Genomic DNA, 17,500 nt, shown 5'->3' on the forward strand with positions numbered 1-17,500 from the left:
TGTGTGTGTGTGTGTGCGTGTAGTGTGTGTGTGTGTGCGCGTGTAGTGTGTGTGTGTGTGCGCGTGTAGTGTGTGTGTGCGTGTGTAGTGTGTGTGTAGTGTGTGTGTGTGTGTGTGTGTGCGTGTAGTGTGTGTGTGTGTGTGTGTGCGCGTGTAGTGTGTGTGTGTGTGTGCGCGTGTAGTGTGTGTGTAGAGAGAGAAACACGGAAAGAGAATCAGGTGACGGTGTTGCCTTTTTGGTTGAATAATTCAGATGCCTTTAAACACACACCGACTCAGCATTAGTGAGAAGCAGCTCTGTATTCATTTATTAATAAATAATTATTGAAAATTATTCATTAATTTTATAAAACATCAGATCAGTGAAGTTTGATTGATTTATTTATTGATTCATATTTCTAGTTGTTAACTGATTGATAATTCTCGTGTTTAGAATCAGTAGTGTGTCGCTTGTTCGATTGATTAACTGATTCGTTGAATTGCTTGTTTGATTCATTTGTTAATTCATTGGTTCATTATTTGTTTGATTCATTGAGTCACTGTTTGTTTGATTCATTGAGCAATCAGTTGAGTCACTGGCTGTTTGACTCATTTGTTGACTCATTGGTTAATTATTTGTTTGATTCATTGAGCAATTAATTGAGTCACTGGTTGTTTGATTCATTGAGTGATTAATTAAGTCACTGGTTGTTTGATTCATTGAGCGTTTAGTTGAGTCACTGGCTGTTTGATTCATTTGTTGATTCATTGGTTTATTATTTGTTTGAATCATTGAGTGATTAATTGAGTCACTGGTTCTTTGGTTCATTGCTCAATTAATTTAGTCACTGGCTGTTTTGATTAAGTTGATTAAGTCACTGATTTATATTTCTAGTTGTTAACTGATTGATATTCCCAGTGTTCAGAATGATTAGTGTGTCGTTCATTTGTTGATTTATTTATTTATTATTTATCTGATTCATTAATCGAGTCATTTTTTCAAAGCTTGTTTAATTCAATACTTGATTCTTTTATCCAGCGTTTTAATTTGATCGATTAATTGAGTCACTTGTTTGATTCATTGAGCGATCATTTGAGTCACTGGTTGTTTGAGTCATTGATTAATTGAGTCACTGGTTGTTTGATTCATTGAGCGATCATTTGAGTCACTGGTTGTTTGAGTCATTGATTAATTGAGTCACTGGTTGTTTGATTCATTGAAAAATGTATTGACTTGTTTGTTTGATTTGTTGATCCACTCATTTATTCATTCATTACGTATTTGATTCACTGACTGATGAAATGATTCATTGATTGTTTAATTTTTTTGTTTTATTAATGTTGTTTGTGCAGTTGATTGATTGATTCATTTGATTGATGGATTGACTCACTGCTTAATTGATTCATTAATTGACTCATCTATTCATTGCTTGTTTTTATCAACGTCATTTCATTCATCAATTGGGTTTGATTCGTTGATCTATTAATTGATTCTTTGCTTTTTTGTTTACTTGATTGAAAAAATCCATTCATTGCTTGCATAGCACTGATTCACTGCGTATTGGATTACGTGATTCAGTGTTTAGTTGGTTGCTTGATTAACTAATTCACTGATCAATCGACGGATTATTAGGTGGATTCGGTGATTCACTGTTAAGAAACACTGATTATAAGAATGGTTGCTTTAATTGATTCACTGCTGGATTTCGGAATGGTTGTGTTGTCTGACTCGTTTATGAATCAATTTGACCTAAACCCGTCTATGAATCAATGTGATGAATCAATCGACAGGTGATGTGTTGATCCAGATCTCAGAGACCCAGAGGAAGCTTACAGCAGAAGTGGAGGGAGTGGTGAGTGACAGATTTACACGAATTACACATTTTATACCTCTGGATTATGATCAGTTCTGATTCAAATGCAGAATTTGGTGAAATGACTCATTCTTCGATCTGTTGCACATCAGATAAGAGGCATTTTGATAGGACATGATGTTAGTAATGATGGATCTGACTGCATGCTTTTAAACGTGTGTTCCTGCAGTTCTGCTGGTTCCAGGTGGAGGTGTTGCAGGCCCTGGATAAGAACGTCAGGCTCGATGAGGAGTACATAGGCGTGAGTGTTAGCATACATTTAATTCATTAAAATCTATTTTGTTTCATTATAGGAATCTGTAGGATAGGTGTGTGTGTTATGTACATACAATATTTTCCAATAACATAATGTGAGGATGTTATGCAACTAACGTGTGTGTGTGTGTGTGTGTGTGTGTAGGGCAGCAGGAGAGTGTATGAGCTGGAGGTAAGAAATCAGGCGGCGAATCTGGAAAGGCAGCTGAGACGAGGAGCGTACAGAGACTCTCTGGTGAGAACAGAGACTCTTTGGTGTGTGTCTGTGTGTGTGTGTGTGTGTGTGTGTGCTGTGTTTGTAAAGTTTTTGTTTCTGTAGAGCAATACTGCTAGTATGTTCACTAAGTGTGTGTGTGTGTGTGTGGGTGTGTGTGGGTGTGTAGGAGGGCAGTGAGTACATGCAGTATTTGAGGCAGAGCCAGTACGAGATCCTGAAAGAAGAGGAGCGGAGATATCGCTTTCTCACAGAGAAACACTGTGGATTAGCGCAGTCTCTGCTCTTCCTCCTCAACAAGGTGCACACACACACACACATACACACACTTTTACATACACAGCCAAACTAAAGACAGAGTCATTGGTACTTTCATTTGTATCTGGTTTTAATAGAATCCTAGTACTGACTTTAGTATTTTAGTTTTTTGTACTGAATCAGAAGCCCTCAGTATGAGTGATTCTTGCTGAACTCTGACCAGTACTAAAGTCCAAGTCTAGAACTTTATTAGACCAAGAGCAAGTCCTAAAGTTCCCGCCATAATTCATTAATATTGCGTGAGGTATAATATCTCCGTTAACAGTACTAAATCAGATTCAGTATCAGTACTAACGTCTAATTTCCATCAGCACTCAGGTCTGAGTCTGAGTCAAATGTAGTGAGATCCGATCCCAACTCTGACGAACATCCAAAATGTGCATCAGTACTAAAGTCCGGCTAGTTAATAGTACTGACATCTGATTCAAGTGAATAGTACTAAAGTCTGACTTTTCAGTACTCAGGTCTGATTCTGATTACTGAGTTCTAAAAGTAGTAAAATCCTACAGCTTTAGCTATCAGTACTAAAGTCAGAGTCTAATTCAGGGCTGTGGTCTGATTGCAAACTCCGAGTCACCATTTCTGATGTAGTCTGATCTGATTCTAAAGTCTGATGCACTACTAGTCACCCATTTAAGCACACACACACACACACACACACACACTAACGTATCTTCTAGGTACACAGTTTTCTCTCTAAGCCACCTTGTCATTGTGTGTGTGTGTGTGCGTGTGTGTGCATGTGTGTGTGCCTGCGTGTGTGTGTGTGCGTGCGTGTGTGTGTGCGTGTGTGTGTGCGTGCGTGTGTGTGTGTGTGTGTGTGGTCAGACAGGGGCGTCTCTGCAGCAGAAGGCTGAAGGATGGAAGGAGAGAGTGAACGAGAGTCAGAGCTCCAGGTCACGCACTCCAACGCCGTTAGAACAGGACACACACGTGAGACACTGCACCGCATAAACACTATGGAGAGGACACACAACATTAACACACAACATTAACACACAATCAACACACAACATTAACACACAACATTAACACACTGAACAAACACTGCATTACCACAGTGCACTTTCAATCCCACTGACACTTCAGTGATCATTACTGGTACATGTCTCTCCCTCCTGCCCTCTGTCTGTGTGTCTGTCTGACTGAATGACTGACTGTTTGTCTGTCTATCTCTCTGTTTGACTCACTGTCTGTCCGTCTGACTGTCTATCAGTATGTTTGTCTGTCCATCTGTCTCACTGAGTGTCGATCTGTCTGTATAACTGACCGACTATCTGTCTGTCTGATTGACTGACTGTTTGTCTGTCTATCTCTCTGTTTGACTCACTGTCTGTCCATCTGACTGCCTATCTGTATGTTTGTCTGTCTGCCTGTCTGACTGTCTATCTGTCTGTCTGACTGACTGTCTATTTGTCTGTCTGATTGACTGTCTGTCCGCCCATCTGTCTGCCTGTCTGTCTGCCTGTCTGTCTGACTGACTGTCTGTCTATCTGTATGTATGTCTGCCTGTCTGTCTGTCTGATTGACTAACTGTCTGTCTGTCTCTCATCAGTTGAGGGCCGCAGTGAGTTCTCTACTCCAGCCTGGAGACAGGGACGAGGGCTGGCCAGGGCAAGATAACCAGTTGGGCAGGGTTCCTTCCAGAGGTAATCACCTGCATGCTTCTCACTCTGTGGTCACTAACAAGCCTTTTGTCTTAATGAAACCTGACATGGAGTAAATTAGGTGATGAACCTGTTCACTCTGCGCCTCTTCTCTTGCTGCATGTCACACCGTTTAATTACGACACGATCAGAAGCTAAATTAAACTTGTTCTTTTAGTTTAATCTCTCTGTCTGTCTCTCTCTGTCTAGCTCCGTCTCCTCTCCAGACACGCTCTCGTTCCGGCTCAGTGAGCGAGTCCCCGACCGTCAGCGGAGGTCAGTCGGTCAGAGCACTCGTCTCTCACCCTGCCTCATCAAACCCCGTGCTGCTCCCGTTCTCTCGGGGCGACACGATCACGCTGCTCGTACCTGAGCCACGCAATGGCTGGATGTACGGTCGCCATGACGCCAGCCTACGGTGAGACAGTCCAGACTACCAGAATAAACCTCAATAACAGTAAAACACTACCACTAGGAAGAATATCTAGAGAATCTTCTGAATATATTCTGTGCATTTATTTTGAATATTTCTGGTGTTTCTCCTGATATTAAACTTTAATTGTAATGAAATTGTTGTCCCACAGACAGGGCTGGTTTCCCGCCTCCTACATTGCTCCTGTAGAAGATCTCTCCTCCCTGAGCTCGAGGTGAGAATCAGTCCATCTCTGTTTCAGACTGCGTGTACTCCCTGATATTTTCATCATGTCATTTAAAACTGACCAACTGACCTTTCTGCTGACCTTGTGCCCTTTTACAGCGGTGCGTCGCTCCGAAACCACAGCATGAACAACCTCCTGGAACCGACAAGCCAATCAGAATCCGTCGATAACAGAAACTATGGCGAGATCCCGCCCCCGGCCCCGCCCCTTCCCAGAGGCTCCAACGACCTCCGTACCCTCTCCCCGCTTCTGGACAGGAAGGCGGAGACTGTGTATGAGGTAAAGGCGGGTCAGAGCTACAGCGAGATCCCGCCCCCGGCGCCACCCATTCGGAGAGCGTCGGGGGATTTCCGTCCGGTCTCGCCGCTCCTGGACAGGAGGGCGGAGTCTCACTTCGAGAGCATGACTGGTTACTCCGTTCCTGAAAGAAAGGCAGAGCCAAACGTAGAGGTGTGTCTTCAGGGCTTATAAGCACAAACGTACATTTCTTCTGTGTGACGATTCTGAGATTTTGAGACAACGATTCATTCTGAAATGTTTCCTCAGAGACCGAACCCTCACAGGCAGATGGCAGAGCATCCTCTCTTTCCCAGGTAAACCGCGTCGTGTCTAGTGTCCAACTGAAATTTTCTTTCAATTTTCTTTTATTTTTATTTAATTCTATTAATGGACACTGCGAGCTGGGAATTCAGCCATCCCATTTGTTCTCAGGTAACTCCAGCGCCTGTGTTTTCTCCATTTCATTGCATTTAAAGGCAGACATCAGGGGGCGCTGGAGCACCTTTATTAATTACCCCGCCCCCCCACCACTACCACGAACCCCCCCACCCACCCTCATGCTTGTTATCAGCCCTAACAGCTGATCAGTCAGTTGACTGCTAGAAAATATTGTTTTATATATTTTGATATAGTCTCGTTGTGCTACAGGGGATCGAATCCTTTTGCTACGGTGAAGCTCCGCCCCACGGTGACCAATGACAGATCAGCACCGAGAATCCACTGACCGATAGGAGCAGCAGGCGAAAACGGCTCACTCTGATCGGCTCTGAGACTTCACCAAAACACCATGAGCTTCGGAGCAACAGAAATTCGAGACGCGTTTTGGGATTGTTCTTCCAATTTCATAAAATGTGCCGTAATTCTACGCTGAATTCCGAAATCTCCGATCATCAAACACATCACAACGATTTTAGCTACACGGATAAACCTCACTGCTGCTTGTTTTTTTTCTTGAACATGTTCGTGGAAGATAAATCTCTTCTTTACGCTGAATTATCTTGCATGGCTGTGGCCTAATATTATTTAGCACAGTATGGTTTGCCTGTTAGCTAGCATTTCTTCACTAAGTGCTTGTTAGTTTGGTTTTACTCTATAGATACTACTTGGGTAGATTTAGTTAGATCGATCGTCTTTCAATTGAGATTGGATTTTTAATCACTAGGGTAATTTTCGCCTTGCTAGGTTAGCAATTGCTAGCTGGATTATGTTTCCCTTGCTAAATCTGAGATTAGCTTTTGTTAATTGTTGATTTCACATTTTTTTAGCTAGCAGTTGCTAGCTTGATTAGGTTTATTTTGCTTATTTACATTAGTCTTCCAATTTAGCTTTTGTTTGCTAATATGTTAGCCTTGACTGGATAGAATAGCTGTTGCTAGCTAGATTACGGTTCAGCTTTATCTATGGATATTTTGCTCAGATTTGACTCATGATAAAAGCTGAGCGTGTGGGTTTGGGGGGGGGGGGTTGTGGGGGGGTGAGATCACAAAGGAATCACAGGGTTTCACTTTTCTCAAACTGACTCGATTACTGACTCAGTTACTGGTTCAGTAACTGACTGGATCACTGACTCAGTTACTGACTGACTCACTGACTCGATCGATCATGTGTATATCTGATCTCACCCCTCCACGTGTTTAGTTCAGAGTGTTTCTGCTGTGATGTGATGTAGGTTCTGTGCTGAGTGTTCTCCTCTGAACACATTGAGGCACTACACTTCCAGAAGACTCGAGTCAGAGTGTGTGACTGAATGAAACTCTACTGTTTATTCTTCTATATTATTATACACTCAGTGTCCTAGACGGACTTAATAAACAAATAAGATATAATTGCTAACTTGTGTTGAAACATTTGATGGTGTTCTGATCTGTTTGTCAGTTTGATGCTGAAGCTACAAAGCTAACGTGACAGACTGGAAGCTTATAGCCTCCACTTTAGCATTATAGCATTTGTACATTTATACATTTGGAAAATGTACAATACTGTGTAACTTAAATGAGAGCTATATTGTCATATAAATCACTTCTAACATACAACTCCTCCCCCAAAATCTAGGCCACGCCTCCTGCTTGTGTCTATAACATCAACTGGTGAGAACTTAAATTGAACTAAATTTGTAGGTAAATCAAGCAAAGAGCTAAAGGAGAGAATTTTCGACGTCAAAGCGATAAAAATGTTAGTTTTTTTGGAACTTTTTGCTTAAACAAAAAGAACAAGTCCACATGTTTTGTGTTCAAGGCAAGACTTCACTTTATTTCTCTCTCGAGTTTTTCATTTTTCTCTCGTACTTTCTTCACAGCTTTGTCGTCACGCTTTGTTGTCTTCCACTTAATTTTTTTGCACATTGTCGTTTTACCGGCTGTGTCCGATGGAGCGAGGGATGGGGCAGGGAGGGGAGGGGAGGGATGGGGCAGGGTGGATCAAAGCGGGTGAGAAATGGAGAAAAGGAAAGTAAGAACAAAAAGAGAGACGGATGAAGAGATGTGAAAAACAGAAAGATTCCCGGCAGGTGATGTGGGTGTTTTCTGTATTACAAAAAAAAAGGTTGAAAATAAATAGAGGGACAAAGTGAGGGACAGGAAGACAGGAGGAGGTGATCCGGGTTGCCAGGTGTTTTCCATTTTACGCGTGCACGATGGCTTCAAACTCTGAAAGAGAAGAGATCACACACAAAACTCTTTATTTTCTACATTTTACTACTTGTTTTGCTGCTAGTTTTCCTGCATGTCTCATTGTCCTTTTCTGTCTGTCTCTTTGTCTCTCTTTTTTCTTGGCTTTGTCTCTGTCTGTCTGTCTCATACTGTTTTCTGTTTGTTTTCATGTGTCTGTCTCTTTATGTGTGTCCATCTGTCCATATCTCAGTCTACCTGTCTGCATGTTTTGTTCAGCTCTCTCTCTTCCTCTCTCTCTCCCCCTGTCTGTCTGTCTGTCTGTCTGTCTGTCTGCCCATCTCTCTCTCTCTCTCTCTCTCTCTGTCTGTCTGTGTAACTTTCTGCCTCTTTTGGTTTATCTTTTACTTGTCTGTCTCTCTTTGTTTATGCCTGTCTGTCTGTCTCTCTACATCTTTTGCTCTTTTGTCTCTGTGTTTCTCTCTCTCTCTCTCTCACCGTCGATGCCGATCTTGCCGTCTCCATCCTTGTCGGCAGCAGCGAGGAAGGCCTTGGTCTCCTTATCGGTCAGATCTCTGCCGTCTTTGGAAAAGCCCTTCAAGACGAACCTGCCATACACAACCACCATGACATTCAGTAACGTGTGTGTGTGTGTGTGAGTGAGTGTGAGTGTGAGTGAGTGTCTCACTTGAGCTCATCTTCCTCAATGAAGCCACTGGCATCGACGTCCAGGACTCTGAAGACCTTCTTAACATTCTCTGCAGACATGGCCTTCAGACCAACCAGCTCGAAGAACTTCTTATGGTCAAAGGAGTCAGCAGCTACACACACACACACACACACACACACACACACACTTTACCCACATGAAACTTCGTACAAGTCAAAGTGACAATGTTAAACACAATACCATCACATAGTTAAAGTCTTATGCAAAGCGTTGTTAGGCTGGCTTCAATCTAGCGAATGAGAGAGAGCTTAGCATGTAGCTACCCATATTAAACTTAGCATAAGATACGCTAAGTTAGAAACCTTTAAACGTGTCCAGGGCCTTCTTGATGTCATCAGCTTTGAGTAAATCCTGCATTGCCATCTTAGCTGTCAAGGAAACAAAAAATAAGAAAAAGAAAAGATTAGCAAAAAACTATTAGCATGCCTCCTAACAGTGTAACCCAAAGAATACCAGTAAAACCACCAAGAAATGTCACAGTTAAGCTCCGCCGCAGTGACCAGTAAGAGCTTGGTACCAAGAATCCACAGACCGACAACCAAACTCTGCATGCTTAAGAAACTGTAAGATCTCCAAGTATCACGCAATCTTGGTTTAGTCGGAATTATTTGGGATTAAGGAATAAGGTTTCTTTTAATACTGACAAAACTGGTCTGGTGTGGGTGTGGCTTAATATTCAAATTACCCCATAGGCTTGATGGACACGCCTCCAGCAGCTCAAGTTACGAAATACAGCAGCCTTGAGAATCAGGATCGTTTACAACCGAGCCAAAATACAGTTAGCAGGTGTCTGTGTGTGTGTGTGTGTGTGTGTGTGTGTGTGAGATTTGGGGTTGCATGTCTTGGGATTGCAGCCTCATAGAGGAGCAGGAGGATTCCTGAGAGAGTAACTGAGCTACGACACTCGCACTTAAAATGTCACCGAACTTTATAGCCGGTGATCTCACACACACACACACACACACACATTCAGCAGTGTAGAATTTCATAAGGGGGTCACCACATTCTGGGGCACCCCTTAATCAAACCCTCAGGAAAATGTACACACGGGGTTCAAAAGTCAGACAAATCATGGTAAAAATCTAAAATGTGTCTAAATGAACAGGTATCTGAGGCGACACTGGGCCCAGTCTCACCCTAACTGGGAGTCTGAAGATCAGAAAACACCCCATGTGCCTGAAGCTTGATGCTTTTCTGCTCACCACGTTTGGAAAGAGTGATTATTTTAGTTCCTTTTAGCTCTGACCAGTTCAGTCCATTCTATTCTCACGGACGGTATCTCCTTCCACCTCCTTCACTGATGTTTTTTGTTTTTCACACCATGTTGTGTAACTCTCCAGTCTCTTGTGTATCTCTGCGTATGAAAATCCCAGCAGTGAGCTAATCTGGACTACTGGATACAGGCTTTATAGCACCAGCAGCCAGGCCAAGGTCAAAGTGACCGGTGGAAAATCTGCAGGAAATCCGCTCTAGAGTGGGAGGAGTCACAGCTAATGTCATCACATTATATGATGCTATTCCTGCAGCCTACTTTCTGTCACATTTGAATGGTTTCTGACTTCAAACTCACCCCATAGATCAGGAATTTCTAGGAACCACAACGCTTCCGAATAACAGTCAAATGTTTTGCTATATGTTTATTAGAACCGATTTTGAGTGTCAGGGTGTGGCCCTTCCCCTCCCTGTCTCTGTGGGGTATTAGGTGTCCTTCAGGACGCCAAGTCGCATGCTATTATCAAAGGTGTCGTGTTTTCTAAATGACTCGGCTTTTCTTGGCTGCAGGCGATGACATGCGTGACGCAGGCCAACGATTTACGCAGCTGCACTCGTTCCATCAAGACCAGTCTGACAAGGAGGCTTCGATATGTATACTCCCTTTGCAGAAAAATCTCAGATAAATCTAATTCAGATGCGCTTTCACGAAATGAGCAACTGGCGAGCCAGCCGAAGCGGAATTCTGGATATTTGCTGTATACGCTAAAAAGTTTGTGCCCCCATCCCTGACCATCACACCCAATGACCATCCCACTTTCCTCTTATAATAAGCTCCACTCTTCTGTTAAGACTTTCCACTAGATGTTGGAGCGAGATCTTTTACAAGAGCATTAGTGAGATCAGACACTGATGTCTGAGATGCAGTCACCATTCCAGTTCACCCCAGTACTATTCCTTTGGGGTTGGGGTCTGGGCTCTGTGCAGGACACTCATGTATTCATGAAGCTCGACTCGAGGGTGCGAGTATGGCTGCGATGATCAAGTGATGGTCCACAAACTTTCGCTCATATAGTGTATCGCATTCTTGGAGTCGATCCGAGTCGAGCCGTTATTGTTATACCTAAAATAAAGTTTGTTTAACGAGCGCTTGTAAATATCACACGTGGAAGCATGGTGTCTATTCAAACCCTTTTCCAAACCTTCAAGCCAAAGGTGACAAAATCTGGAGCTCTGGCTTGAGTCTGTAGCAGATTCCTGACTGGATCCGACTTCCCTTTCAAAACAGCGGAAAAAAAATGTCTGCTTTGAAGTGTATTATTTTCAGTTCCTCCAGACCAACACTTAACTACATTGCTTTCGTCCGCTAGCTAGTTAGCAAGATGATTGATTAGCACTATAATTGATTTTGCTACTGAGATCCAAGTGAATACGTTTACATATTCGCTGCATTTATTGTAACTCGCTAGTGAAAAGGCTCGTACGGCTCTGTCGCCGATGGCGACGTGACGTCATGTGACATCACCTTCCCGATGTTTTTGGGGTGTTTTCCTAGCCAAAAAGTCAAGACTTGTGCTGAAAGTGAGCGCTCAAGTGGACGATGCTAAGATTTACCGTTTGACATCTTCATGTAAAATTGTGCATAAATTCGATTTTTTTCCCACCAAAGGTATTTAAATCAAAACGATTCCAAGCTTCTCCAGCTGTCCAGCTAGCCTTCCCGTCGTTAAACCCCTCAGGTCTGTCCTGAAATGGCATGTGATTAAAAAAAATAATCAGCACAGCGTCTGGCTTACCTGCGGGAAAAAAGAATGGAACCAAGAAGCCTGGGAAGAAAGAAGGAGACCGATGAGAAGAGTGTGAGGGACGAAGAGAGAGAGAGAGAGGGGGACAAAGGTAAGAAAGACAGATCGGCTTTGTGTCTTATATACGGTGTCTATTTTGGGAGAAGTTGGACCAGAGCATAACGTGGGAGGAATTGTGTGTGTGTGTGTGTGGGATTAGATAGCTCCTCACAGATTGAACTATTAATAATCAGCTACTGCTTGACCTCCTTCTCTGACCATCTCAGACTTTTGTTGGGTTTCGCTTCATTAAGGAAAAAAATTCCGTCATTCCCGAGTGAAGACCAGCAGGAAAGGAATTTACCATCATCATCATCATCATCAGGAAGTGCTTTATTTCGGAATCTGGAACCTGTCCCTGAAATCCAGCGTCTGAGGCGGGAATAACCATGCCAGTATATCGTACAACACCCCACACACACACACACACACGCACATGTGTAGAGAAAATTTAGGCATCGGTCCACCTCCATGTTTTTAAGGAGGAAACCAGAGAAGTAGAAGGAACCCCACATTCCGTCCAGACAGTAACCTGACCTCAGGATGTAAAAAACTACAGAGTGAGATGTAAATCTGGTTGATTTGGATTCCGCACGTGTTTACGGTACGCGTGAACCAGAGAATCTGATGATATACAGAGTGTAAGTGTGACGCTAACACTAGATCATTTCTCACAAGGCTACTTAATACTTCTGTTGACAGCCTGAAAAGGTGACATTTAAACACACACACACACACACACACACACACAGAGCCTATGTATATCCGGAACTGATGTGACTTGTGTTTTTAGAGTGGAGCTGCTAATTAAAAAAACTCCAGTGTTTACTTCAATAACTAAAGAATGTTGGTGGCGTTATAATAAAGGGTTTAAAAAAGACTAAATAAAATGGTGTCAGTGCTTCAGATGTGCAGAGGAATCATACAGGTAGAAATCAGCCAGCAGCTCTGAGAGAGAGAGAGAGAGAGAGAGAGAGAGAAATCTGACAAGCTTTCGACCTCTTTAAAGCTTCTGTTTAACATGCTTTTAAACCACAAGGCCAGAGGGATAGGGAGAAAGAGGGAGAGAGAAAGAGGGACAGAGAAAGCGAGAGAGTGAGAGAAAGAGGGAGGGAGAGAGAGAGAGGGAGAGTGTAAGAGAGAGAAGGGAGGAAGAGAGAGAGAGGAAGAGAGGAATAGAGAGAGATAAAGGCGGAGAGAGGGAGAGCGTAAGAGAGAAAAGGGGAGAAAAAGAGAGAGTGAGAGAGAAAGAGGAACAGAGAGAGAGAGAGAGAAAGAGGAACAGAGAGAGAGAGAGAGAGAGAGAGATGTAGGGATGTGGAGTTCAATAATTGCCAGATTGAGAGTTTTTAATCACATCAGTGTCTCAACACTACAAAACATGACTGTGTAAAACTCCTGAGACTCTCACGCGTCACGAATCACAGTGGAGTCACGAATCGAATCGATTCCTAATTCTCTCACGTGTCACGAATCACAACGTGGAGTCGCGAATCGAATCAATTCCTAATTCTGTGAGGCAGATGTCACGTGGATGCTGTTAGTACACTGGGATCGATTCGTTCAGAAATGCATCATTGGGAGAATATCAGACACGTGTCATTTAAAAAATGATTCAGTAGTGTGAATCCGAATCAGTTGCCGTCCAGCAGTGACAGACCGCTAACTCCAAACCTGACCAACCGAAGTGCTACATTTCTATTGGACTAGCTGCTCTCTCCACACAGAGCTATATGATGTGTGTTTACACTGGACATCTGAAAATAATCTGGTTTTATTTACTCTGTTTGCTCTCAAACTGCTTCAAAGCAATGATTTCTGGGTAAATTCTGCTCCATCGGTCAGACCCTCGGACCATGGAGTGGAGTTCACATGATACCCTGAAGTAACCAAATGACCCTTTAGATGGCATCCAAGGTGAAATAACTAAGGGAAGATGATGAGGGTCAAAAAGAGAAGACCATCTATATCTCTCTCTCTTTCTTTCTTTCTTTCTTTCTTTCTTTCTTTCTTTCTTTCTTTCTTTCTTTCTTTCTTTCTTTCCCTCTCACTCTCACTACCTCTATATCTCTTTCACTTGTTCTCTCTCTCTCTCTTTCTCTCTCTCTCTCTCTCTCTCTAACACACACACTGTCTCTTTCTTTCTTTCTTTCTTTCTTTCTTTCTTTCTCTCTCTCTCTCTCTCTCTCTCTCTCTCTCTCTCTCTCTCTCTCTAACACACACACACTGTTTCTTTCTTTCTTTCTTTCTTTCTTTCTTTCTTTCTTTCTCTCTCTCTCTCTCTCTCTCTCTCTCTAACACACCCACACTGTTTCTTTCTTTCTTTCTTTCTTTCTTTCTTTCTTTCTTTCTTTCTTTCTTTCTTTCTTTCTTTCTTTCCCTCTCCCTCTCACTACCTCTATATCTCTTTCACTTGTTCTCTCTCTCTCTCTCTCTCTCTCTCTCTCTCTCTCTCTCATTCTCTCTCTCTCTCTCTCTCTCTCTAACACACACACACTGTCTCTTTCTTTCTTTCTTTCTTTCTTTCTTTCTTTCTTTCTTTCTTTCTTTCTTTCTTTCTTTCTTTCTCTCTCTCTCTAACACACACACACACTGTTTCTTTCTTTCTTTCTTTCTTTCTTTCTTTCTCTCTCTCTCTCTCTCTCTCTCTCTCTCTCTAACACACACACACTGTTTCTTTCTTTCTTTCTTTCTTTCTTTCTTTCTTTCTTTCTTTCTTTCTTTCTTTCTCTCTCTCTCTCTAACACACACACACACTGTTTCTTTCTTTCTTTCTTTCTTTCTTTCTTTCTTTCTTTCTTTCTTTCTTTCTTTCTTTCCCTTTTACTATCTTTATATCTCTTTCACTCATTTTCTCTCTCTCACTCTCTCTTATTCTCTCTCTCTCTCTCTCTCTCTCGTCACTCATCTATGTGTCTGTCTCTCACTGTCTTAACCTTCTGCTCTCTGCGGTAATTCTGACTGCTATTTCTCTTACTGCTATTGCATTACGTTGCCTCAGCACTTATTGCTCTCCACACACACACACACACACACACACACACACACATACACACACACACATACACACATACACACACACACACACATACACACACACACACACATACACACACACACACACATACACACACAGTGTAAAGGCTAACAGAAAGAGAGACATAAATAGATGGAAAGGATCCGCGAAGCAACCGACGTCCTTCAGTAAATAAATAAGGAGATATAATTAGAGGGGCAGCTAGAGGACACAAGAAAGTCACACACACACACACACACACGAGACTCTGATGAAGAAACCGCGATTAGCCATGCTAATCATCATTTCTTATAACAAGCTGAATTCTGTAAAACACTTTAGCTCGTTGGCTAGTTTCTGTCACACAGTAAAAATTGTTTTGCTAATTTTTTTTTTACTAGCTGTGAAGCGCAAGAGTGGTAACTTTAATGCTAGCTAAGCTAATCACTTCACTGATTAATGCTGGAGTTAATATTATGTTACGTTATTAATCCAGCACTTTATTAATCCAGTATCTTTTATTTGGAATATTTCTGGTGTGTCATGTCGAGGAAAAGAAAACCGTACAGCTCAAGCCAAGAGTCTTCACGGGCATTCCAACAAATTTAGCATCGCTCCAGACCGAGATGTGCCTATTGATTTAGTTTAGGAGCACAAGACAAGGCTAGCCTAGCGTGTAGATCCACTAATGCGCTAATGCGCTGCAGGTTTCCTTTTAGAGGCTGAAACCTAACACGCTACACAACCCTGAGGCGTGAAAGAGAAAATCGATCGTTTATTTCAGACTGGATTTATACAGACACATTTGTTGCTAAAAATGGAACGCTAGCTTGAGCGGCTAAGAGAAGAGTGGCTTAGCTCAAGAGGGTTACCTAATGTCTCTCCCTCAGCTAGGCTAGCTAGCCGAGGCCCAGAATTCCTGGATTTTTTTTTTATAGCTAGCTAGGATTAAGTCATATTAAAATTGTTAAAGTGTTAATATTTTCTTGGCCACACGTCCCTTCAAGGATACAAATATCCACTTTTTTGCTTTTTTTATGTTAGTTATATACACTTGCCGTCAAAATCTTCACCTCATCTTCGTGTGAGACTTATCGCTTAAATCAGGACCTCATTTTTTTTCTTTCATTACGGATTAAATAAAAAAAAAAAAAAATCACAACTGTGGGGAAAAAAAGTACAAATTTTATTAACACAATTTTAGTGATGCCCCCTAGTGGTACTACAAATGATGTACAGTGTTAAAGTTAAATTAAATTAAATTACAATAAAATAATATAAAATGTAAATTAAATTAAGATAAAATTTACATTAAATTAAATTAAATTTGATTAAATTAAAACTTAAATAAAATAACATTTAATTAAATTAAAATAAAAAATAAAATTAAAATAAAATAAACAGAAACACAAATCCTACATTTTTGGTACATTTCTAAATAGTAAAGTTGAACACCGGAGCTGCACTCGAAGTGTTTAATTATTCGGCTAAAGAAACTTCTAGAACAGTAATTTTTTAAAAATCTAAGAAATCTAGAAAATACCTTTTTATTCATATTTAATATTTTGGTTATTTATTTTTTTTCTTTTTTAAGAAACAATTTTTTTTATTTATATATAAATTATCAGTCATGTTTGATTTATTTTACGACATTTACCTTGAAAAATAAAATATAAAAATAGTTATATACATTATAATATTTAAAACACTAAACATTTTACTAGTAACTTTTAGTAGGTTGAAAAAAGAGCTGGTAAAACTCCTCAGTAACAAATTAAAAGAAACAGAAACGTTATAAAACGTGTTTTATAATGTATATTTAATCTACATGTTTGTGTAATGGTGGTTTATTTAGAGATCACTTTGCCTGTTGTGTCTTGTTGCTAACAAACATTTCATAAATTTAGCTCACGTCAGCTTCGAGAAATCTATAGCGCATTAGCGACTAAATGTAATAATTAAACCAGAATGTGAACAGGAAGTCTGATCTGAGGAGGCACTCTCTGCAGGTACTCCAGGTACAGTGGTCAGTCCAGGTGGCTAGTTGGACCGTGATCAAAGGGACAGAGGCATGCGGTCGTGGAGTGCAGGTGTGTTTAACCTTCTACCAGATCAAGACACCATACACACACACAGCATGAGCATCAGGGTTTCTCTCTTAGAGTGCAATCCCTGCCATCCATCGTCTCAGAGCAGAATCAGTAATCTACAGATTTCCTGTCCAGTCTCCATCAGGGGTCAATAATGTCCCTAATACAGTACGTATGTTAGGTCTTAATCTAGAGACAAAATCCAAATTTGAAAGATTTGAAACACTGAAGCTTGACGTATGGACACAGCATTAGTGCTGCTTTGAGCATAAGAAAAGGGGGTGTGGCTTCATCAAGGGGACAGTGAATATCAGAGAGTTAAAAAAAAAAAACTCACGCAAAATTCTCTGAATAATAGTCTTCTTTTTTTAATAACATCTGCTCTTTGTCATTCTTGCATGCACCACTAGGGGGCGATGCTTTACAGTTAAACTCCTGAGCTAAACACAACAACAATAAAATGTCCGCAATGAAAATTAAATCTTGTCCATCAGCCAAAACATGTTTGGTGTGTAAATTATAAAACAAGATGGTGCTTGAAAATATAACACACACAGACACACACACACACACTGTAATTAGACACCAGAAAAAACAAGGTAGTATAGGAACATATAACACACAAACACTGTAACTAGACAAAACAAAACAGTACAGGACAATATAATAAACACACACACACACACACACACACACTGTAACTAGACAAAACAAAACAGTACAGGACAATATAATAAACACACACACACACACACACACACTGTAACTAGACAAAACA

At 41.3% G+C, this 17,500-nt stretch overlaps 2 protein-coding genes across 5 annotated transcripts in view; one reads left to right on the forward strand and one right to left on the reverse strand.

Annotated features, from left to right (window-relative positions):
* The window catches only part of baiap2l2b (BAR/IMD domain containing adaptor protein 2 like 2b), an 8,884-nt gene extending 2,212 nt beyond the window's left edge, over nt 1–6,672 (forward strand). For 2 of the 3 annotated variants that reach the window (XM_058382065.1, XM_058382064.1), the window contains exons 5-15: nt 1,771–1,832; nt 2,023–2,094; nt 2,254–2,343; nt 2,492–2,623; nt 3,469–3,573; nt 4,196–4,289; nt 4,497–4,704; nt 4,871–4,933; nt 5,044–5,395; nt 5,492–5,538; nt 5,873–6,672. In XM_058382065.1, coding sequence (XP_058238048.1) covers nt 1,771–1,832; nt 2,023–2,094; nt 2,254–2,343; nt 2,492–2,623; nt 3,469–3,573; nt 4,196–4,289; nt 4,497–4,704; nt 4,871–4,933; nt 5,044–5,395; nt 5,492–5,538; nt 5,873–5,948 — 1,301 coding nt within the window. In that variant the 3' untranslated portion in view covers nt 5,949–6,672. The remainder of the gene's footprint in view (nt 1–1,770; nt 1,833–2,022; nt 2,095–2,253; nt 2,344–2,491; nt 2,624–3,468; nt 3,574–4,195; nt 4,290–4,496; nt 4,705–4,870; nt 4,934–5,043; nt 5,396–5,491; nt 5,539–5,872) is intronic. The other variant, XM_058382066.1, reaches the window with a different exon arrangement.
* Nucleotides 6,673–7,446: 774 nt separating this feature from the next.
* pvalb7 (parvalbumin 7) overlaps nt 7,447–17,500 on the reverse strand; it is a 30,117-nt gene continuing 20,063 nt past the window's right edge. Inside the window, exons 1-5 of one of the 2 annotated variants that reach the window (XM_058382070.1) lie at nt 11,569–11,716; nt 8,863–8,928; nt 8,519–8,651; nt 8,329–8,438; nt 7,447–7,869 (exon numbers count right to left, since the gene is read on the reverse strand). In XM_058382070.1, the coding sequence (XP_058238053.1) occupies nt 7,844–7,869; nt 8,329–8,438; nt 8,519–8,651; nt 8,863–8,923 (330 nt within the window). In that variant the 5' untranslated portion in view covers nt 8,924–8,928; nt 11,569–11,716 and the 3' untranslated portion in view covers nt 7,447–7,843. Of the gene's footprint in view, nt 7,870–8,328; nt 8,439–8,518; nt 8,652–8,862; nt 8,929–11,568; nt 11,717–17,500 lie in introns of those variants that run through there. The other variant, XM_058382069.1, reaches the window with a different exon arrangement.

Source organism: Hemibagrus wyckioides, linkage group LG27 (genome assembly GCF_019097595.1).
Source record: "Hemibagrus wyckioides isolate EC202008001 linkage group LG27, SWU_Hwy_1.0, whole genome shotgun sequence".
NCBI classification, from domain to species: Eukaryota; Metazoa; Chordata; class Actinopteri; order Siluriformes; family Bagridae; genus Hemibagrus; species Hemibagrus wyckioides.